The sequence below is a fragment of the Leucoraja erinacea genome, chromosome 13, assembly GCF_028641065.1.
Source record: "Leucoraja erinacea ecotype New England chromosome 13, Leri_hhj_1, whole genome shotgun sequence".
In the NCBI taxonomy this organism is placed as follows: domain Eukaryota; kingdom Metazoa; phylum Chordata; class Chondrichthyes; order Rajiformes; family Rajidae; genus Leucoraja; species Leucoraja erinaceus.
The window spans coordinates 54154597-54178548 of NC_073389.1; the positions used below are offsets into that span (position 1 = coordinate 54154597).

The 23952-nt window shown below is 46.7% G+C and overlaps 1 protein-coding gene across 1 annotated transcript in view; it reads right to left on the bottom strand.

Moving 5' to 3' along the window:
* The window catches only part of LOC129703068 (E3 ubiquitin/ISG15 ligase TRIM25-like), a 44858-nt gene that overhangs the window by 7640 nt on the left and 13266 nt on the right, over window positions 1–23952 (bottom strand). Inside the window, exons 2-5 of the mRNA XM_055645259.1 lie at window positions 7545–7640; window positions 6267–6497; window positions 4576–4598; window positions 2072–2272 (exon numbers count right to left, since the gene is read on the bottom strand). Coding sequence (XP_055501234.1) covers window positions 2072–2272; window positions 4576–4598; window positions 6267–6497; window positions 7545–7640 — 551 coding nt within the window. The remainder of the gene's footprint in view (window positions 1–2071; window positions 2273–4575; window positions 4599–6266; window positions 6498–7544; window positions 7641–23952) is intronic.

Consider the following 23952-nt stretch of genomic DNA (forward strand, 5'->3'; position numbering starts at 1 on the left):
AACTGAGTGAAATCCAGGTTAGCCTGGAAGTGGTGTTGGGTAAATTGAATGAATTAAAGGCCGATAAATCCCCAGGGCCAGATAGGCTGCATCCCAGAGTACTTAAGGAAGTAGCCCTAGAAATAGTGGATGCATTAGTGATAATTTTTTTAAACTCGTTAGATTCTGGAGTAGTTCCTGAGGATTGGAGGGTAGCTATGGTAACTCCACTTTTTAAAAAAGGGGGGAGATAAAACGGGGAATTACAGACCAATTAATCTAACATTGGTAGTGGGGAAACTGCTAGAATCAGTTATTAAAGATGGGATAGCAACACATTTGGAAAGTGGTGAAATCATTGGACAAAGTCAGCATGGATTTACGAAAGGTATATCATGTCTGACGAATCTTATAGAATTTTTCGAGGATGTAACTAGTAGAGTGGATAAGGGAGAACCAGTGGATGTGTTATATCTGGACTTTCAGAAGGCTTTCGACAAGGTCCCACATAAGAGATTAGTATACAAACTTAAAGCACACGGTATTGGGGGTTCAGTATTGATGTGGATAGAGAACTGGCTGTCAGATAGGAAGCAAAGGGTAGGAGTAAACGGTTCTTTTTCAGAATGGCAGGCAGCGACTAGTGGGGTACCACAAGGCTCAGTGCTGGGACCCCAGCTATTTACAATATATATTAATGATTTGGACGAGGGAATTGATTGCAACATCTCCAAGTTTGCGGATGACACGAAGGTGGGGGGCAGTGTTAGGTGTGAGGAGGATGCTAGGAGGCTGCAAGGTGACTTGGATAGACTGGGTGAGTGGGCAAATGCATGGTAGATACAGTATAATGTGGATAAATGTGAGGTTATCCACTGGTGGCAAAAACAGGAAAGTAGACTATTATCTGAATGGTGGCCAATTAGGAAAGGGGGAGATGCAACGAGACCTGGGTGTCATAGTACACCAGTCATTAAAAGTAGGCATGCAGGTGCGAATGGTATGTTAGCATTCATAGCAAAAGGATTTGAGTATAGGAGCAGGGAAATTCTACTGCAGTTGTACAGGGTATTGCGTACAGTTTTGGGCTCCAAATCTGAGGAAAGACATTCTTGCCATAGAGGGGGTACAGAGAAGGTTCACCAGACCGATTCCTGGGATGTCAAGACTTTCATATGAAGAAAGACTGGATAGACTCGGCATGTACTTGCTAGAATTTAGAAGATTGAGGGGGGAACTTACAAAATTCTTAAGGGGTTGGACAGGCTAGATGCAGGAAGATTGTTCCCGATGTTGGGGAGGTCCAGAACAATGGGTCACAGTTTAAGGATAAGGGGGAATTCCTTTAGGACCGAGATGAGGAAAACATTTTTCACACAGAGAGTGGTGAATCTGTGTAATTCTCTGCCACAGAAGGTAGTTGAGGCCAGTTTATTGGCTATATTTAAGAGGGAGTAAGATGTGGCCCTTGTGGCTAAAGGGATCAGGGGGTATGGAGAGAAGGCACATACAGGATACTGAGTTGAATGATCAGCCATGATCATATTGAATGATGGTGCAGGCTTGAAGGGCCGAATGGCCTCTACTCCTGCACCTATTTTCTATGTTTGATTGTAATCATGTATTGTCTTTCTGCTGATTGGATAGCAAGCAATAATTGCTTTACTCAGTACCTCGGTCCAAGCGACAATAAACTAATCTGAAACTGAAACATGCAACTATCGTGAATGGATACTTGATGGTCGGCGTGGACTCGGTGGGCCGAAGGGCCTGTTTCTATGCAATATCTCCAAAGTAAAGATGTACACTTCAGTTTCTCCCTGGCTCCTGGCTCTCCCAGAGGGCTGCGACACTCCTGGAGAGCAGCGGCACCACGGCTTACGAAGAAACCGGCATGGAGCGAATGCTCGCAGTCTTGGCCCGAACATGTCGATCGGAACATATAGGGGCCGTGATAGACAAAGAGGGACCAGCGTGTGGGGGCGCTGAGGGAACAAAGAGATCCGTGACGAAGAAGGGATGAGCACTTTGTTGTAAATTTGTAGCGACTCTTTTCGCACTTTGTGTGCAAAAACAAAGAATTTCACTGTACCTGACATGTGGCAATAAAATATCGTCATCATCATCAGCGTCCTCAGGCACTTCATCATCTTCATAATCACCATCATCATTATCTTCACCACCACTATAATCATTATCTTCCTCATCATTATCTTCATAATCACCATCATCACCATCTTCATCAGCATCATCATCATCATCGTCACTATCATCATCGTCAGATTGTATCATTCTGTTATACCCATAAACATTGTAAATAAAATAATGATAAAATGATAAAAAAGAGTTAGTTAGAACAAATATGAAAACTTTCCCTTGTGTGGGGTACGTTCTCCTTGTGTGGGGGTGTGGGGATGTGGGGGAGGGGGTGTGTGTTGTGGGGAGGGGGGGGGTGTTGGAGAAAGGGGTTTGGGGACGTGGTGGGATGTAGGGGAGGGGTGTGTGTGGACTCACCGGTTCCAGGCTCCGGCTCTGGCCGCACTCACCGGCTTCAGGAGCCGGCTCCGAAGTCACTCAGCGGCTTTCGGCCCCAGCATCTGTCATGCTCACAGACCCCACCCGCGAACCCAGCCGCCTCCACCCGCAAACACAGCCAGCCCACGCCCGTGAACACAGCTCACACTCCGCTCCTTCAGCTTTATTCTCGGCGCCAGTGACTGACAGCTGGTGCTGGAAGGAGTGTTGCCGTGTTGCCGAAAAGCTGCAGGCCCCGATGGCATCTCGGGGCGAGTACTCAAGTCCTGTGCTACGCAGCTAGCTCCAGTGCTCACTACATTATTCAACCTCTCCCTGGACAAGTCCGTGGTCCCTGCCTGCTTCAAAAAATCCATCATTGTACCGGTACCAAAAAATGCCTCCCCAGCCTGCCTGAATGACTACCGTCCGGTGGCCCTTACCTCGGTAGTCATGAAATGCTTTGAGAGGCTGGTGAAGAATCACATCTGCGTCTTCCTCCCTCGGAACATGGACCCGTTGCAGTTTGCATACCGTCCGAACAGGTCCACGGACGATGCGGTCTCCCAGGTCTTGCACATCGCTCTCTCCCATCTGGACAGCCAGAAGGGGGGCTACGTGAGGATGCTGTTCATAGACTACAGTTCAGCCTTCAACACGATAGTCCCCACCAGACTGGCCGGGAAGCTAATGGAATTGGGGCTCAACACCTCCCTGTGTGCCTGGGTCCTGGATTTTCTCACCGCCAGGCCCCAGGTAGTCAAGATGGGAGGGAATACATCGAAGTCCCTCACCCTGAGCACAGGATCGCCCCAGGGTTGCGTCCTCAGCCCCCTATTGTACTCCCTGTACACACATGACTGTGTGGCTAGGTTCAGCTCCAATTCAATAATTAAGTTTGCTGATGACACTGTGGTGGTGGGCCTGATCTCAGACAATGATGAGAGGGCCTACCGGGAGGAGGTGGCTGATCTAGCACTCTGGTGCCAGGAGAACAGCCTCCTCTTGAACATCAAAAAAACGAAGGAGCTGATCATGGACTTTAGGAGGGCACATCATCCGAGGACGTACACTCCATTGAGTATAAATGGGGATCCTGTGGATAGGGTGAACTGTTTTAAATATCTGGGAGTCCACATCTCTGAGGATATGACATGGTCATCACACGCCTCAGCACTGGTGAGTAAGGCAAGGCAGCGCCTTTACCACCTCAGGCAATTGAGGAAATTCAGAGTGTCTCCGAGGATCCTCCAGTGCTTCTACGCAGTGGCGGTGGAAAGCATCTTGTCCGGGAACATTACCATCTGGTTCGGGAATTGCTCTGCCAAGGACAAGAAGGCTCTGCAGAGAGTAGTGCGTTCGGCCGAACGCACTATGGGAACTTCACTCACCCCCCTGCAGGAACTATACAACAGGAGGTGCAACTCCAGAGCAAACAAATTCATGAGAGACCTCTTCCACCCCTGCAACGGACTGTTCCAGCCGCTACGGTCAGGCAAACGCCTCCGTTGCCATGCAGTGAGAACGGAGAGGTTGAGAAGGAGTTTCTTCCCAGAGGCAATTCGGACTGTAAACGCCTTTCTCACCAGGGACTAACTGTACAGAACGTTTTTTCCTTCTATTATTTATTATGTAAAATAATATGTGTGTTATGATTGTGTTTATAATTTGTTTGGTTGTTTTGTTGTTCCGCGAGCATTGCCACTTTCATTTCACTGCACATCTCGTATGTGTATGTGACAAATAAACTTGACTTGACTTGACTTGACTTGACTTGGCGATAATAGACCAATAACTTTTGTAATTTTTCACCGATCGGAACAAAACTTGGTGTGCTTGGAGCTGAGGAGAACGGCGCTTAAGGTGGCAAAAAATCCTTGTGATATAGGGTACCGATTTTGCGCAAATTAAAAAACAACGCAAATCGGAAGAGGACTAGATAGATAGACAGACAGACAGACAGACAGACAGAGGATATAAGAATAGATAGATATAGAAAGAATACATAGATATAGAAGATAGAAGATAGATATAGATAGATGGATTCCCAATGGAACCAAGTCTTGTTCACTTAGGACTTACCTCGCAATGAGCTGCTTCACGTCCTGTCAATAAAAGTGATAAAAGCAGTCAATATATATTGAAATAAATATAGTTCATAGATTACAGGCGCAGAGTCAAGCCATTCGGCCCATCAAGTCTACTCTGCCATTCACTCCTGGCTGTTCTATCTTTCCCTCTCAACCCCATTCTCCTGCCATTGCCCCATAACCCCTGACACCCGTACCAATCAATAAACCTTACAATAAATATAAACATAAACCTTCTGGATAATGTTAGAGTGGATGTAGCGAGGATGTTTCCAGTAGTGGGAGAGTCTAGAACCAGAAGGCACAGCCTCAGAATAAAAGGACATACCTTTAGAAAGGAGATGTGGAGGAATTTCTTTAGTCAGAGGATGGTGAATCTGTGGAATTAATTGACACAGATGGCTGTGGAGGCCAAGTCTTTGGGTATTTTTAAAGCAGAGATAGATGGGTTCTTGGGCGTCAAATGTTCTGGGGAGAAGGCAGGAGAATGGAGGTGAGAGGGGAAAATAGATCAGCCATGATTGAATGGCGGAACGGTCATGATGGGCCCAATTCTGCTTCTATGTCTTATGATCTTATGAATTAAACCAAGAGTGCTTTTGCTTCAGTGAAGAATCACAATTACACAGGTCCTTCAGCCCACTGCCCAAAAGCACTAATTTACACTAAATACATTTTATTCTCCACATATTTTCATCAACTCCCCACAGCTTCCACCACTTATAGCGACACACGACGGTTCGGTTGAGGTTTATTATTGTCACGTGTACCGAGGTACAGTGAAAAGCTTTGTACTGCATGCTATCTGATCAGCTCAGATATACCATCCATAAATAAAATCAAGTCAAACTCAAATACAATAGGTAGAGCAAAGGGGAAGATACAGAGTGCAGAATATTGTTCTCAGCATTGTAGCGCATCAGTTCCAGAGACAAAGTCTAATTTCCTAGGTGGGGAAATTTTCCAGTCATCATTAACCCCTTATGGCCTTATAGTTTAGACTTTAGAGATACATTGTGGAAACAGATCTTTCGGCCCACTATGTTCGCGCTGACCAGCGATCACCTCGCACATTCCTGCACACTAGGGACGATTTACATTACTTACCGGAGCCAAATTAACCTACAAACCTGCACGTCTTTGGAGTGTGGGAGGAAACCAGAGTACTCGGAGAAAACCCACACAGGTCACGGGGAGAAACGTACAAACTGCATACAACAACAGCCATAGTCAGGTTTGAACCCGGATTGCTGGTGCTGTAAGGTGGCAAATCTATCGCTGCGCCACCGTGCCCATAGCTCCATAAGGTCACCTTTGTTCTCCTGCACTCCAAGGAACGCCTGTATCTAATGATGATCCAGTTAGAAGTAAAAAGGTCCAGAAATGGTGGAAAGCCGACAGGGAGGTGGGAATCAATGTTTTCATTGTTTTCAAGGGGCATGTTTCAATGCTTGACGACTCTGTGTCTAGATATTTTAGTTTAGTTTAGTTTAGAGATACATTGGGGAAACAGGTCCTTCAGCCCAAAGAATCCGTGCCGACCACTGATCCCAGCACATTAACACTATCCTACACACACCAGGGACAATGTGCATTTATACCAAGCCAATTTACCCTACAAGCCTGTACGCTTTTGTAATGTGGGGGGAAAATACTGCAGTGACTGTGTGCTTGGACCAGTACCTGAATAAAGGAGAGAGCATCCTTCTGGCCTTGGTCTTGGGATTCCTTCTCGAATAGTTGAAGATTATCCATCTTTTCTACCAATGAGTCAGATTCGCTCTTGATGCAGGAGAGCACTCGTTGTTCCTCATCATCGATCATCTTCAGTACAGTCTTCTCATCTTCTTCCAATTGCTTCCTCCATCCGGAGAACTCAGTCGACAGTTCTTCCTTCATCTCCTTGATGTGACTCTGAACATTCAACCAATACAAATTTAGTTTAGTTTAGAGATACAAAACTATTTAGTTTAGTTTAGAGATACAGTGCGGAAACAGGCCCTTCGGCCCACCGCGCTGACCTGCGATCCTCGCACATTAACACTATCCTTCACACACTAGGGACAATTTATATTTATACCAAGACAAATAAACTACAAACCCATACGTCTTTGGAGTGTGAGGGGAAATCGGAGCACCTGGAGAAAACCCACGCAGTCACAGGGAGAACGCACAAACTACGTACAGACAGCACCCGTTGTCCGGATTGAATCCGAGTCACTGGCGCTGTGAGGCAGCAACGCAACTGCTGCACTATTGTGCCGCCCCATAATGACGCTGCGAGTAGTTCTTTTAAGTTATCTTTTAAGAACACAAAAGGGGCAGCACGGTGGTACAGCAGTAGAGTTGCTGCCTTACAGCACTTGCAGCGCTGTAGACCCTAGTTCGACCCCAACTACGGGTGGTGACTGTACAGAGTCTGTACGTTCTCCCAGTGACCCTGTGGGATTTCTCAGAGATCTTTGGTTGTCTCCCACACTCCAAAGATGTACAGGTTTATAGGCTAATTGGCTTGGTGTAAATATAAATTGCCCCTAGTGGTGTTAATGTGCGTGGATCGCTGGTCGGTGCCGACTCGGGGCCAAAGGGCTAGTTTCCACGGTGTATCTCTAAACTAAACTAAAAACTAAAGATTAGGAGAATGTGAAATGAATTGTACACCTCCATGTTCATGGTTCAACTTGGAGATACACAAAATGCTGATGTAACTCAGCGGGTCAGACAACCGGGTGACCTTTCAGGTCGAGACCCTTATTCAGAAATCAATGGGTCACCTATTCCTTTTCTCCAGAGATGCTGCCTGACCCGCTGAGTAAACCGCTTGGTGTAAACCAGCATCTGCAGTTCCTTGTTAAACATAACATGGAGATAATTGGGAATCGGCATCTCTGGTTCAAGCGGATAGGTCCCTGGTTACGAGACAGGCCCTCTCCCAGTGCACTTACATGTAACGTTTCTTACCTTTATTTCACTTTCTTGTTGCTTTAGGCTCAGCTGTTTCTTTGTGCAATCATCCTGATGTTCACGAAGATTCTTGACCTCGCTCTGAAGTTTCCCCTGGAACAACAGCGGAAATGTTTCAGGAAGAGACACAAGAACCAGGAGATATATTGACTCCATTTACACTTCAGGCTGCCTCAGCAAGGCCAGCAACATAATCAAGGATGAGTCGCACCCCGGTCAATCCTTCTTCTCCCCTCTCCCATCAGGCAAGAGGTACAGAAGTGTGAAAACGTATAGTTTAGTTTAGTGTATTGTTACGTGTACTGAGGTACAGTGAAAAGCTACAGTGGAAAATGCACATCTCCAGATTTGCAGCTGAGCGTGGCCAATGAGATAAGGAGCTAGAAAGCTGCGCTTATTTATTTATTTATTGCCAGTGCTAGTGTCGAGTTATCGGCTTAATACACTATTATTCTGAAATGGAGGGCAAGGAAAATTACTGAAGGGTTGTTTAGAGACTACAGTGCATTGTGACAGCATATGTAAGAAAGGCCTATGACAGTGTCAAAAATATTATAAACCTTGCAGGGCTCTCACTTAATTTTTTTTCTCTGTTGTCAGCCGAGCAACCTCGGCAGCTTTTTAAGTTGTCAAATGACAGTTTGGGTCATCATTTAAGACGGCTTAAATGACCCGTGCGATAATGTGCTTGGACGAAGTGTGTAGTTACCAGTCGGAATTATGCTCAATGAAGTATTCACATATTATTTCTGCTTCAAATAAAGTTACAAACTAAACACATTCACCTATCAAGATACGATATATACTACAATGACATGCAGCAAAATTATAATACAGTATCTCACCTCTTTTTATACATTGCAATCTTTCCACTTCCAAACAAAAATGTGGTTGGATTATTCAACGTATGATCAACCTCGGTGAGACCAAGCTTAGGCTTGGCGATTGCTTCGCCCAACACCTCCACTCAGTTTGCAATAACCAACCTGATCTCCCGGTGGCTCAACACTTCAACTCCCCTTCCCATTACGAATCCGACCTTTCTGTCCTGGGCCTCCTCCATGGCCCGAGTGAGGCCCACCGCATATTGGAGGAGCAGCACCTCATATTTGAATAGTGGCCGATTAGGAAAAGGGGAGATGCAACGAGACATGGGTGTCATGGTACACCAGCCATTGAAAGTAGGCATGCAGGTGCACCAGGCCGTGAAGAAAGTGAATGGTATGTTAGCATTCATAGCAAAAGGATTTGAGTATAGGAGCAGGGAGGTTCTACTGCAATTGTACAGGGTCTTGGTGAGACACCTGGAGTATTGAGTACAGTTTTGGTCTCCTAATCTGAGGAAAGACATTCTTGCCATAGAGGGAGTACAGAGAAGGTTCACCAGACTGATTCCTGGGATGTCAGGACTTTCATATGAAGAAAGACTGGATAGACTCGGCTTGTACTCGCTAGAATTTAGAAGATTGAGGGGGGATCTTATAGAAACTTACAAAATTCTTAAGTGGTTGGACAGGGTAGATGCAGGAAGATTGTTCCCGATGTTGGGGAAGTCCAGAACAAGGGGTCACAGTTTAAGGATAAGGAAATCCTTTAGGACCAAGATGAGAAAAAAAAATTCACACAGAGAGTGGTGAATCTGTGGAATTCTCTGCCACAGAAGGTAGTTGAGGCCAGTTCATTGGCTATATTTAAGAGGGAGTTAGATGTGGCCCTTGTGGCTAAAGGGATTAGGGGGTATGGAGAGAAGGCAGGTACAGGATACTGAGTTGGATGATCAGCCATAATCATATTGAATGGCGGTGCAGGCTCGAAGGGCCGAATGGCCTACTCCTGCACCTATTTTTTATGATTCTATGTATTTGCTTGGGCAGTTTACAGCCCAGCGGTATGAACATTGGCTTCTCTAATTTCAGGTAGTCCTTGCTTTCTCCCTTCTTCCCCTCCCGGCTCCCCCACGGCCTACTGTCTCCGCCTCTTCCTTTCTTTTTCATGTCCCCCCCCGACATCAATCTGAAGAAGGAAAACATCGTCTATTCCTTCGCTCCATATATGCTGCCTTACCCGCTGATTTTTTCCAGCATTTTTGTCGACCAATGTGATCCCACCACTGGCCACATCTTCCCATCTCCTCCCCTTTCGGCTTTCCACAGAGACCGCTCCCTCCGTAACTCCCTGGTCAATTTCGTCCCTTCCCACCCAAACCACCCCCTCCCCGGGCACTTTCCCGTGCAACCGCAGGAAATGCTACACTTGCCGCCTTACCTCCCCCCTTGACTCCATTCAAGGACCCAATCAGTCTTTCCAGGTGCGGCAGAGGTTCACCTGCACCTCCTCCAACTTAATCTATTGCATCCACTGCTCTAGGTGTCAGCCGTGTCTGAATCCGACCTTTTTGTTCTGGGCCATGGCCACCGTAAATTGGAGGAGCAGCACCTCATATTTCACTTGGACAGTTTACACCCCAGCGGTATGAACATTGACTTCTTCAATTTCAGGTAAATCCTGCTTTCTCCTCCCCTTTCCAGCTCTCCCTCAGCCCACTGTCTCCGCCTCTTCCTTTCTTCTTCCTGTCCCCCCCAGTATGAAGAAGGGTCTCGACCCGAAACGTTACCTATTTCCTTCACTCCATGAATGCTGCCTCACCCGCTGAGTTTCTCCAGCATTTTTGTCCACCCATTCACAAATGTTCTGTTATCCCACTTTCCTCACCCACTCCCTACACATTAGGGGCAATTGTACAGAGACAAATTAACCTACAAAGCCAATGCATCTTTGGAATGTGGGAGGAAACCAACACGTTTAAGGGGAGAATTTGTAAATTCAACACAGACAGTGCCCAAGGACAGGATCGAACACAGATCTCTGGCGTGTGAGGCAGCAAGTCTACCAGCTGTGCCACTACATTTTGTTTTCCAACACATTAAAATTATACGTTGATAACTTTGGTTACTAAAAAAATGAAAATATCCATTTTCAGTTTTAAATCTCCAAGTCACGCTATGTCCCCCTTTACAGCTACTGTATGTTTTAATTAAGTTTAAGACTATGGGGCAGTACATTGGCCATAAAGTTGTTGCCTAAAAATGCCAAAGACCTGGAATTGATCTTGAATATGCGTGCTGTCTGTATAGAGTTTGCTGCTTTGCCCTTTGATCACATAGGTTTTCTCCGGGTGCTCTTGTTTCCTTCCACATTCCAAAGGTGTGCAGGAACCTATTTCAGACCCAACCCAAAACATAATATTTTCCTTTTGTCCAGAGATTCTGTCTGAACTGTTATATATATATTTTTATATGGTTATATATTCATATATAAATATACACTGTTTTGTTTTCTCGTTTATAACATTGTTTACAGAGTACTATGAAACATCGCCCAATTCCTTCTATCCAGAGTTGCTGGCTGCTTTGTGTAGTTCCCCCGCCCAATTAAAGCATGGAATTGTCTACACGCTACCATTGTTACCCTAAAAAGAGGCAACTAAATTTAAGGTACCTCTTTTTTCGCCCCCAAGAACCCTTATTTGTTTAAGTCCAAGTCAACAGTCAAGAGAGTTTTATTGTCATGTGTCCCAGATAGGACAACACAATTCTTGCTTGCTGCAGCTCAACAGAATATGTAAACATAATACAGAATGGGAGATAAAAGTTCAGTGGGTTTATATACCACAGACCATATATATACCCAATAAATAGATAAGATGCAATAGGCTGTTATTGTTCGGTCCTCTACCACCTTCAGTTTAAATTCCCACCACCAAAGTCAGGCTAACTGGTCTGTAATTCCCGTTTTCTCTCTCGCTCCTTTCTTGTAAGGTGGGATAACATTAGCTATTCTCCAATCCACAGGAACTGATCCTGAATCTATTGAACATTGGAAAATGATCACCAATGCATCCACTATTTCTGGAGCCACCTCCCTGAGGACCCTGGGATGCAGACCATCAGGTCCAGGGAATTTATCATCCTTCAGTCCCATTAGCCTACAAAATACTATTTCTCAACTAATGAAAATGTATTTCAGTTCCTCTACCCCCTTAGTACATCTGGGAGATTGTTTGTGTCTTCCTTAGTGCAGACAGATCAGAAGTACCTATTCAACTCTTCTGCCATTTCCTCGTTGCCCATAATAATTTCACCCTTGTCTGCCTTCAAGGGACCCACATTTGACTTTGCTACTCTTTTTCCCTTAACATATCTAAAGAAGCTTTTACTGTCCTTCTTTATATACCTGGCCAGCCTCCCTGGTGAATCTGTGGAATTCTCTGCCACAGAAGGCAGTTGAGGCCAGTTCATTGGCTGGATTTAAGAGGTTTAGATGTGGCCCTTGTGGCTAAAGGGATCGGGGGGTATGGGGAGAAGGCAGGTATGGGATATTGATTTGGATGATCAGCCATGATCACATTGAATGGCGGTGCAGGCTCGAAGGGCCAAACGGCCACTACTCCTGCACCTGTTTTTAATGTTTCTACGTATTGCCCGATTTGTTTCCTTCTGTTATCCTATGAAAGTTTCCCAATCTTCTGGCTTCCGGCTACTCTTTGCTGTGTTATACATCTTTTCTTTTAGTTTTATTCTATCCCTAACTTTCTCGTCAGCCACGGTTGCCTCCTACTCCCCTTAGAATCTTTCTTCCTTTTTGAATGAAATGATCCTGCGTCTTCTGGATTATGCACAGAAATTCCTGCCATTGCTGTTCCACCGTCATTCCTGCTGAGATCCGTTTCCAGCCGACCTTAGCCAGCTCATCTCTCATGCCTTCATAGTCCCCTTTGTTCAACTGCATCACTAACACTACCGATTTAACGTTCTCCTTCTCAAATTGCAGATTTAAACTAATCATATTAGGTCATAAAGCCCTCCGGTTCTTCCTCAACTGCAGAACCATCCGACCCCCGTCTACCGATACTTTCCTCCGCCTAGCGGAGCCGGTCCTTACCCTCAACAACTTTTTGTTTGACTCCTCCCATTTCCTCCAAATCCAAGACATAGCTATGGCACGCGCATGGGCCCCAGCTATGCCTGTCTCTTTGTAGGGTAATTCGAACAATCCTTCTTCAAGGTGTACTGTGGCCCTATCCCTAAACTCTACCTCCGCTACATCGACGACTGCATTGGTGTTACCTCCTGCACCTATGCAGAACTCACTGACTTCATCTATTTCACCACTAACTTCCATCCGGCACTCAAATTCACCTGGACCATTTCCGACATCTCCCTACCGTTTCTAGACCTCACTATCTCCATTGCAGGTAACAGACTATTGACCGACATCTACTACAAACTCACCAACTCCCATGGCTATCTGGACTACACTTCTTCCCACCCTGCTTCCTGTAAGGACTCTTTCCCCTACTCTCAATTCCTCTGTCTACGCTGCATCTGCACCCAGGATGAGGTGTTCCAAACCAGGGCATCGGAGATGTCCTCATTCTTTAGGGAACGGGGGGTTCCCCTCCTCTACTAATGATGAGGCTCTCACCAGGGTCTCTTCTATACCCCATAGCTTTGCTCTCTCCCAATCCCCCCCCCCCCCCCCCCCCCCCCCCCCCCACCCCCCCCCCCCCCCCCCCCCCCCCCCCCCCCCCTATCCCCCCCCCCCCCCCCCCCCCCCCCCCCCCCCCCACTCATAACAAGGGCAGAGTCCCCCTTGTCCTTGCCTTCTACGCTACCAGCCGTCACATTTAACAGATCCTCCGACATTTTCGCCACCTCCAAGGGGATCCCACCACTGGCCACATCTTCCCATCTCCTCTCCTTTCGGCTTTCCGCAGAGACCTCTACCTCCATAACTCCCTTGTCAATTTGTCCCTTCCCACCCAAACCACACCCTCCCCGGGTACTTTCCCTTTGAACCGCTGGAAATGCTACACTGGATGCTTTACCTCCCCCCTTGACTCCATTCAGGACCCAAGCAGTCTGTCCAGGTGCGGCAGAGGTTCACCTGCACCTCCTCCAACCTCATCTATTGCATCCGCTGCTCTAGGTGTCAGCTGCTCTACATTGGTGAGACCGAGCGTAGGCTTGGCCATCGCTTAGCCTAACACCTCCGCTCAGTTCATATGTATTTTTTTTAATTTCAAAATAGACTTTATTCAGATAATAAATATATACAATCCATGAACTGTGCAAAAAATTCATCCGACATTTTCGGAGGCTATACAAATTGTTCATTGAGGGAAGTTAGTGTAGAAATAGCCGGGGCTATGACAGAAATATTTCAAACGTCATTAGAAACGGGAATAGCCCCCGAGGATTGGCGTACTGCGCATGTTGTTCCATTGTTTAAAAAGGGTTCTAAGAGTAAACCTAGCAATTATAGACCTGTTAGTTTGACTTCAGTGGTGGGCAAATTAATGGAAAAGATACTTAGAGATAATATATATAAGCATCTGGATAAACAGGGTCTGATTAGGAACAGTCAACATGGATTTGTGCCTGGAAGGTCATATTTGACTAATCTTCTTGAATTTTTTGAAGCGGTTACTAGGGAAATTGACGAGGGTAAAGCAGTGGATGTTGTCTATATGGGCTTTAGTAAGGCCTTTGACAAGGTTCCTCATGGAAGGTTGGTTAAGAAGGTTCAACTGTTGGGTATAAATGCAGGAATAACAAGATTGATTTCAACAGTGGCTGAATGGGAGAAGCCAGAGGGTAATGGTGGAAGGCTGTTTGTCGGGTTGGAGGCAGGTGACTAGTGGGGTGCCTCAGGGATCTGTGTTGGGTCCTTTGTTGTTTGTCATGTACATCAATTATCTGGATGAAGGGGTGGTAAATTGGATTAGTAAGTATGCAGATGATACCAAGATACGGGGTGTTGTGGATGATGAAGAGGATTTCCAAAGTCTACAGAGTGATTTAGGCCATTTGGAAAAATGGGCTGAAAGATGGCAGATGGAGTTTAATGCTGATAAATGTGAGGTGCTACACCTTGGCAATACAAATCAAAATAGGACGTACATGGTAAATGGTAGGGAATTGAAGAATACAGTTGAACAGAGGGATCTGGGAATAACCGTGCATAGTTCCTTGAAGGTGTAATCTCATATAGATAGGGTGGTAAAGAAAGCTTTTGGTATGATAGCCTTTATAAATCAGAGCATTGAGTATAGAAGCTGGGATGTAATGTTAAAATTGTACAAGGCATTGGTGAGACCAAATCTGGAGTATGGTGTACAATTTTGGTCGCCCAATTATAGGAAGGATGTCAACAAAATAGAGAGAGTACAGAGGAGATTTACTAGAATGTTGCCTGGGGTTCAAACAACTAAGTTTAAGAGAAAGGCTGCACAAGTTTGGTTCTTAATTCTCCGGAGCGCAGAAGGTTAAGGGGGGGCTTGGTAGAGGTCTTTAAAATGATGAGAGGGATAGACAGAGTTGATGTGGACAAGCTTTTACCTTTGAGAAGAGGGAAGATTCAAACAAGAGGACATGACTTCAGAATTAAGGGACAGAAGTTTAAGGGTAACATGAGGGGGAACTTCTTTACTCAGAGAGTGGTAGCGGTGTGGAATGAGCTTCCAATGGAAGTGGTGGCGGCATGTTCGTTGGTATCATTTAAAAATAAATTGGATAGGCATATGGATGAGAAGAGAATGGAGGGTTATGGTAGGAGTGCAGGCAGGTGGGACTAAAGGAAAAAACTAAAAAAAAACTAAGGGAAAAAAAGTTGTTCGGCATGGACTTGTAGGGCCGAGATGGCCTGTTTCCGTGCTGTAATCGTTATATGGTTAATACAGTCTATATACATTGCTCAAATTTATCCCCCACCCTTGCCACTCATGTGGCCCACTGGCGTGGAATCCGTTCCCTTATTTTGATGAGTGTCTCCACCACACCCTGCCCCTCATACAATGCAATACAATACAATTTATTTGTTGTCATTTGAACCTCATTGAAGTTCAAACGAAATTTGGTTTCTGCAGTCATACAACAAGAAAAGAACCAAGACGTAACATAATTTACACAAACATCCATCACAGTGAATCTCCTCCTCACTGTGATGGAAGGCAAAGTCTTATCTCTCCCCTGCACTCCTCATTCTCCTCCCGGTGTCAAAGTTAAAGCCCCCGGCAGTCGATTGTAAATAAGTCCCGCGGCCATTAAGGCTGCGCGGGGCGATGCAAGGTCTTGATGTTGGAGCCCCCGGCGGGCGCTAGCAAGTCCCGCGGCCGTTAAAGCTGCGGCGGGCAATGTAAGGCCCCGCTCCAGGTAATTTTCAACCCCGCAACTCGGGCAAGAGAAGTTGCCGTTGTGGAAGCTCTGAAAAGCGGTCTCCCACCAGGGACCCGCGAGCTCCCGTAGTTGCCGTCCACCGGGCCTGTGGCTGGAGCCTCCGAAGCTCCGGGGTCAGGCCGCAGCCTGGTGCCACCACTCCCGTTCCGAACTCGGCCAGCTCCTTGATGGTAGGTCCGCAGGCTCCGCGACTGGAGCCCCCAGGTCGTTCCGGTTGGAGGCTGCTCCACGGTGCTAGGCCCCAACGACAACGCCCCCCCCCCCCCCCCCCCCCCCCCCCCCCCACATACCCAGTAAAAAAAAACACTATACAACTACACTCAACCGGACAAATAAAATAAAAAAAGACAGACGGACTGCATAGGCCGCTGAGATGTGGGTTGCGCCGCCCACACATGTGCAGCAGCGGAAGGACACTAGGCTGTGGACCTCCCCCACCGAGCCTTGGCATTGGCTGCACCGAGTTTCAGTGAGTCCCTCAGCACGTACTCCTGCCATCTGCAGCGGACCAGACGGCAACATTCCCTAATGGACATCTCGCTCCGCTGGGAGGTGAACAAAGCTCCGGCAGACCAAAGAGCGTCTTTCACCGAGTTGATGACCTCCCAGCAACACTCGATATCAGTCTCTAAATGCGTCCCTGGGAAAAGGACGCAAATCACAGAGTCCTCTGTAACGGAACTGTTCGGAATAAATCGTGACACGGACCCTTGCAGACCTCTCCAGACTCTCTTTGTGAATCCACATTCTGCAAAGAGGAGGGCAGCTGTCTCCTCTCCATAGCAGCCGTCCCGGGGGCAGCGTGCACTGGTAGTGAGGTTCCGACAGTGCAGGAAGGATCTAACTGGGAAGGCTCCCCTCACCTGTTCGGCATGGAGAAGGGTTTCGGCCCGAAACGTTGCCTATTTCCTTCGCTCCATAGATGCTGCTGCACCCGCTGAGTTTCTCCAGCTTTTCTGTGTAACCTTCGATTCTCCAGCATCTGCAGTTCCCTCTTTAACACTGTGTAGGCTCCCCTCACCGCCAGCCAAGCCAGGTCTTGGTGCTTGTTGGTGAGTTGTGGCGATGAGGCATTTTGCCAGATATGCTGGGCAGTCTGCTCTGGGAACCACGCCACAGGATCCATGGAGTCCTTTCCCTGCAGTGCCTGCAAGACGTTCTGTGCTGACCACTGCCCGATGGACTTGTGGTCAAAGGTGTTGGTCCGGAAGAATCTTTCCATAAACGACAGATGGGGCGGCAATGTCCAGCTGACTGGCACATTGCGTGGCATCTCCGCCAGACCCAACCATCGCAACACTTGGTGCCCACGTGCCTTGGCTCTACCCTCCGCCTGATGCAGCCACACAAAGGTGGCCATCAGGATGAGGGCGACGTTGGGCATGCTTTCACCCCCGTTGTCTGCCGACTTGTGCATTGTGGCCCGTCGTACCCGGTCTATCCTCGACCCCCAAATGAACTGGAAGACGGCCCGAGTGATCCCTGTGGCATAGGAGGAAGGGACAGGCCACACGTGCGCCAAGTACAGAAGCCCCGAGAGCACCTCACACCTGATGACCAAATTCTCCCAGTTATAGAGAGGGAGCATTGCCTCCACAGCTCCAGCTTCCTCCCCACCTTGGCTAGCCGCTCCAGACAATTCTTGTTACTCGCCTCAGCCCCCCCGAACCAGATCCCCAGCACCTTCAAGAAGTCAGGCTTGATGGTGATGGGGATGGAAGATCGGTCGGGCCAGTTGCTAAAGAGCATGGCCTTGCTCTTCCTGCGGTTCACCCTGGCTCCCGTGGCCGACTCAAACTGGTCGCAGATGCTGATCAATCTGCGGATCCGAGCAGAAGACGGCGACATCGTCCATGTACAGGAAGGTTTTCACCTGAGTGCCCCCACTGCCTGGCAATGTCACTCCTCTTATGCTCGCGTCCTTCCTGATAGATTCAACAAAAGATTCAATACAACAGACGAATAGATCTGATTGATGCACAGAATCCCTTGCCCAGAGTAGGGGAATCGAGGACCAGAGGACATAGGTTCAAGGTGAAGGGGAAAAGATTTAACAGGAAGCTGAGAGGTAACTTTTTTACACAGAGGGTGGTGTGTGTATGGAATGAGCTGCCAGAGGAGGTAGTTGAGGCTGGACCTATCCCAATGTTTAAGAAACAGTTAGACAGATACATGGATCGGACAGGTTTAGAGGGATATGGACCAAATGCGGGCAGGTGGGACGAGTGTAACTGGGATATGTTGGCCGCTGTGGGCAAGTTGGGCCGAAAGGTCAGTTTCCACGCTGTATCACTCTATGACTCTATGATGTGTGCCATGATCATCCCCTCAAAGCACTTCATGATGCTGGATGTCAGACCCACCAGGTGGTAATCAATGTATAAATAGTTATTGTGGTTTTATTTGTGAAAAGCAACGCTGGTTCGCACTGTTCAGTAAGTCGCAAAATCATAAGGTCATAAGCAGAATTAGGTCATTCGGCCCAGGAAGTCTACTCCGCCATTCAATCATGGCTGATCTATCTTTCCCTCACAATCCCATTCATATCCCATTCTCCTGCCTTTGCCGCATAACCCTTGATACCTGTATTAATCAAGAATCTATCTATCTCTGCCTTAAATATATCCATTGGCTTAGTCTCAACAGCCAACTGTGGCAAATAATTCCACAGATTCACCACCCTCTGATTAAAGAAATTCCTCCTCATTTCCCTAAAGGCGTTCCTCCTCAGAATAGGAAATAGGAGCAGGAGCAGGCCATTCAGCCCCTCAAACCTGCCCTTTATTTAATATGATTATGGCTCCTCTCAATCAATCAATCCAGCACTTTATTCATCCCCGAGGGGCAATTTAAAAGGGCGCATTACAGTAGCTTTTTAAAAAATAAAAGAAAGAGACACAATCAACGAAGAGACAAACATTCAAAGCTACTCTCTGCACCTACCGGTCGACTGCACGAGCAGTGACCCGGCAAGGATTGGGTTGTCAGCAGCGATACAATAATAAAGAACACACAAAATGTAACACAAACATCCACCACAGCATTCATCACTGTGGTGGAAGGCACAAAAATTTGGCCAGTCCTCCTTCATTTCCCCCCCGTGGACAGGTCCAGAGTCCAGAGTCAGTCCAGGATCGGCTCTTCCTCACCGGAGACTGCGGCTTTAGATTGTTGTAGGCCGCAGGCCGGCGGTCAAGATTTACAGTCCCCGCCACAGCCAGAAGCACCGTAGACTGCAGGGCCGGCGTTCGAAGCTCCCCTCCAGGGGTGATGGTAAGTCCATGCCGGCCCCGCGGTAGAAGTTGGCTCTCTTTGGCTCGAGAGTCTTAGGAGACCACGCAATACGCATGAGAGGTAGAGACGAAAGAAGGCGATGTCAGGCAAGCTGATTCCGTGCGATGCTTGCAGTATGTGGGAGGTCAAGGACACCGCTGGTGCCTCTGGCTGCTACAAATGCGAGAAGTGCATCCAAGTAGAGCTCCTGAAGGACCGTGTTGGGGAACTGGAGAAGCAAGAGGATGACCTCCGGTTCGTCCAAGAAACTGAGTCGTTCCTCGACAAGTCCTACAGTAAGATTGTTACACCTAAGGTACTGGAAGAGAGAAGGTGGTAGACAGTGAGAAAGGGAGGGAAGCATGGAATGCCAACGTCCCCGGGTGGTGTACCTCTTGTGAACAGGTTCACCCACTTAGAAGCTGTCGGGACAGAAGACGTGTTTACACTGAGTGGCGGACTGGCTTGCGATGCGAATAGGGTTGTTGAGCCAAAACCAAAAAGGCCTAAGGCAGGCAACGCCATTGTAGTGGGAGACGCTATTTTGAGAGGTACGGACAGGGGTTTCTGCGGCAACAGACGGGATGCGAGGATGGTGTGCTGCCTTCCTGGTGCCAGGATCCAGGATGTCACGGACAGAGTGCAGAAAATCCTCAAGGGCGAAGGTGAACATCCGGAAGTGGTAGTGCATGTCGGCACAAACGATGTCGGAAAGAAGGGGATGAATATTCTGCAGCGTGACTTTAGAGAGCTCCGAAAAATGTTGAAAAGCAGGACCTCCAGGGTTGTTATCTCCAGTTTGCTTCCAGTTCCTCGTGCTGGCGAGAGCAGGAACAGGGAGATACGGGACCTGAACGTGTGGCTGAGGAACTGGTGCACGGAGCAGGGATTTAGATTCTTGGATCACTGGGATCTGTTTTGGGGTAAGGGGGAACTGTACAAAAGGGACGGATTGCATCTTAACAGGTGTGGGACCAGCATTCTGGCAGGCAGGTTTGCCACTGCTACACGGGTGGTTTTAAACTGAATAAGGGGGGTGGGGTGTCGAATGGGATAGTGGAGGATGGAGTTAAAGGGAAAGGGTTTCTTAAATGTGTGAGCGTAGAGACAGAGGGGTGTAAAATGAGGGTAGAAGCAATAGGTAGCAAGGTGAAAAGTAAAAGTGGCAGGCCGGCAAATCCAGGGCAAAAATCAAAAAGGGCCACTTTTCAGCATAATAGTATAAGGGGTAAGAGTGTTGTAAAAACAAGCCTGAAGGCTTTGTGTCTCAATGCAAGGAGCATTCGTAATAAGGTGGATGAGTTGAATGTGCAGATAGCTATTAATGACGATGATATAGTTGGGATCACGGAGACATGGCTCCAGGGTGACAAAGGCTGGGAGCTGAACATCCAGGGATATTCAATATTCAGGAGGGATAGACAGAAAGGGAAAGGAGGTGGGGTAGTGTTGCTGGTTAGAGAGCAGATTAACGCAATAGAAAGGAAGGACATTAGCTTTGAGGATGTGGAATCGATATGGGTAGAGCTGCGAAACACGAAGGGGCAGAAACGCTAGTGGGCGTTGTGTACAGGCCACCTAACAGTAGTAGTGAAGTTGGGGATGGCATCAAACAGGAAATTAGAAATGCATGCAACAAAGGTAAAACAGTTATAATGGGTGACTTCAATCTACATATAGATTGGGTGAATCAAATTGGCAAGGGTGCTGAGGAAGAGGATTTCTTGGCATGTATGCAGGATAGTTATCTAAATCAACATGTAGAGGAACCAACGAGAGAGCAGGCTATTCTAGACTGGGTATTGAGTAATGAGGAAGGGTTAGTTAGCAATCTTGTTGTGCGTGGCCCCTTGGGCAGGAGTGACCATAATATGGTTGAGTTCTTCATTAGGATGGAGAGTGACATCATTAATTCAGAAACAAGTATCCTGAACTTAAAGAAAGGTAACTTTGAGGTTATGAGACGTGAATTGGCCAAGAGAGACTGGCGATTGATTCTTAATGGGTTGACAGTGGATATGCAATGGAAGGCATTTAAAGACTGCATGGATGAACTACAACAATTGTTCATCCCAGTTTGGCAAAAAAAAAATCAGGGAAGGTAGTGCATCCGTGGATAACAAGGGAAATCAGGGATAGTATCAAAACAAAAGATGAAGCGTACAAATTAGCCAGAAAAAGCAGCCTTCCAGAGGACTGGGAGCAATTCAGAGACCAGCAGAGGAGGACAAAGGGCTTAATTAGGAAAGGGAAAATAGATTATGAAAGAAAACTGGCAGGGAACATAAAAACTGACTGCAAAAGCTTTTATAGATATGTAAAGAGAATAAGATTAGTTAAAACAAATGGAGGTCAGTCAGAAATGGGTGAATTGATCATGGGGAACAAGGACATGGCAGACTAATTGAATAACTACTTTGGTTCTGTCTTCACTAAGGTAGACATAAATAATCTGCCGGAAATAGCAGGGGACCGGGGGTCAAATGAGATGGAGGAACTGAGTGAAATCCGGGTTAGCCGGGAAGTGGTGTTAGGTAAATTGAATGGATTAAAGGCCGATAAATCCCCAGGGCCAGATAGGCTGCATCTCAGAGTACTTAAGGAAGTAGCCCCAGAAATAGTGGATACATTAGTGATAATTTTTCAAAAGTCTTTAGATTCTGGAGTAGTTCCTGAGGATTGGAGGGTAGCTAATATAACACCACTTTTTAAAAAGGGAGGGAGAGAGAAAACGGGGAATTACAGACCAGTTAGCCTAACATCGGTAGTGGGGAAACTGCTAGAGTCAGTTATTAAAGATGGGATAGCAACACATTTGGAAAGTGGTGAAATCATTGGACAAAGTCAGCATGGATTTATGAAGGGTAAATCGTGTCTGACGAATCTTATAGAATTTTTCGAGGATGTAACTAGTAGAGTGGATAAGGGAGAACCAATGGATGTGTTATATCTGGACTTTCAGAAGGCTTTCGACAAGATCCCACATAAGAGATTAGTGTACAAACTTAAAGATATGCCATTTATTGTCACTATACATGTACAGTGAAACTGAAAGCTGCTCGTACTCAGTGCATACATACAATTTAGCACAAAAAACAAGAAACAGAAAAAAAAACAAAAAACAGAAGGGAGATGGGGGGGGGGACATATATACATATATCATATATACATATATACAGATGGAAGTCCGTGTTGGGCGGTGTAGTCAGTGCATGTGTGAATTTGAATTTATGGTAGATATAATTCTCGGAAAGCAACTATTCCTGAATCTGTTTGTCCTGGATTTGATGCACCTATAGCGCCTTCCAGAGGGCAGCAGGTCGAACAGTCCAAACGCAGGATGGGAGCACACGGTAAAGCACACGGTATTGGGGGTTCAGTATTGATGTGGATAGAGAACTGGCTGGCAGACAGGCAGCAAAGAGTAGGAGTTAACGGGTCCTTTTCACAATGGCAGGCAGTAACTAGTGGGGTACCGCAAGGCTCAGTTCTGGGACCCCAGCTATTTACGATATATATTAATGATTTGGACAAGGGAATTGAATGCAACATCTCCAAGTTTGCGGATGTCACGAAGCTGGGGGGCAGTGTTAGCTGTGAGGAGGATGCTAGGAGGCTGCAATGTGACTTGGATAGGCTGGGTGAGTGGGCAAATGCATGGCAGATGCAGTATAATGTGGATAAATATGAGGTTATCCACTTTGGTGTAAAAAACAGGAAAGTAGATTATTTTCTGAAGGGTAGCCGATTAGGAAAGGGGGAGATGCAACGAGACCTGGGTGTCATGGTACACCAGTCATTAAAAGTAGGCATGCAGGTGCAGCAGGCAGTGAAGAAGGCAAATGGTATGTTAGCATTCATAGCAAAAGGATTTGAGTATAGGAGCAGGGAGGTTCTACTGCAGTTGTACAGGGTCTTGGTGAGACCACACCTGGAGTATTGCGTACAGTTTTGGTCTCCTAATCTGAGGAAAGACATTCTTGTCATAGAGGGAGTACAGAGAAGGGTCACCAAACTGATTCCTGGGATGTCAGGACTTTCATATGAAGAAAGACTGGATAGACTCGGTTTGTACTCGCTAGAATTTAGAAGATTGAGGGGGGATCTTATAGAAACTTACAAAATTCTTAAGTGGTTGGACAGGCTAGATGTAGGAAGATTGTTCCCGATGTTGGGGAAGTCCAGAACAAGGGGTCACAGTTTAAGGATAAAGGGGAAATCTTTTAGGACCGAGATGAGGAAAACTTTTTTCACACAGAGAGTGGTGAATCTCTGGTATTCTCTGCCACAGTAGGTAGTTGAGGCCAATTCATTGGCTAAATTTAAGAGGGAGTTAGATGTGGCCCTTGTGGCTAAAGGGATCAGGGGGTATGGAGAGAAGGCAGGTACAGGATACTGAGTTGGATGATCAGCCATGATCATATTGAATGGCAGTGCAGGCTCGAAGGGCCGAATGGCCTACTCCTGCGCCTATTTTCTATGTTTCTATGTTTTCTGTTGTTCATCTACTCGTCTTATATTGTCTTTGCACTACAACACTGGCTTTGATTTGTGCTCTGCTTAGTTTTCTTGCTTTATAAGCATGGTAGTGAGACTAAATTGTTGTATCTTTCCATTTGAGGAAGTCTTTCCTATATCGTTTAAGCCTTTTGTATCGTTTAAGCCTTTTCTGTTGTGCCTTTTTTTGTCTTTTAAAGTCTTTCCTATACCAACTCCTATGGAGTACTGACTGCACTTTTACAGTAGCTCTCTTTTGCTTAACCCACTGCCTAACCATCATACTCTTGTATGCAGTCTGAATGGTAATACAGGTGCACAACCTTTTATCCGAAAGCCTTGGGACCAGACACTTGTCGGATTTCGGACATTTTCGGATTTCCGAATGGAAGATTTTT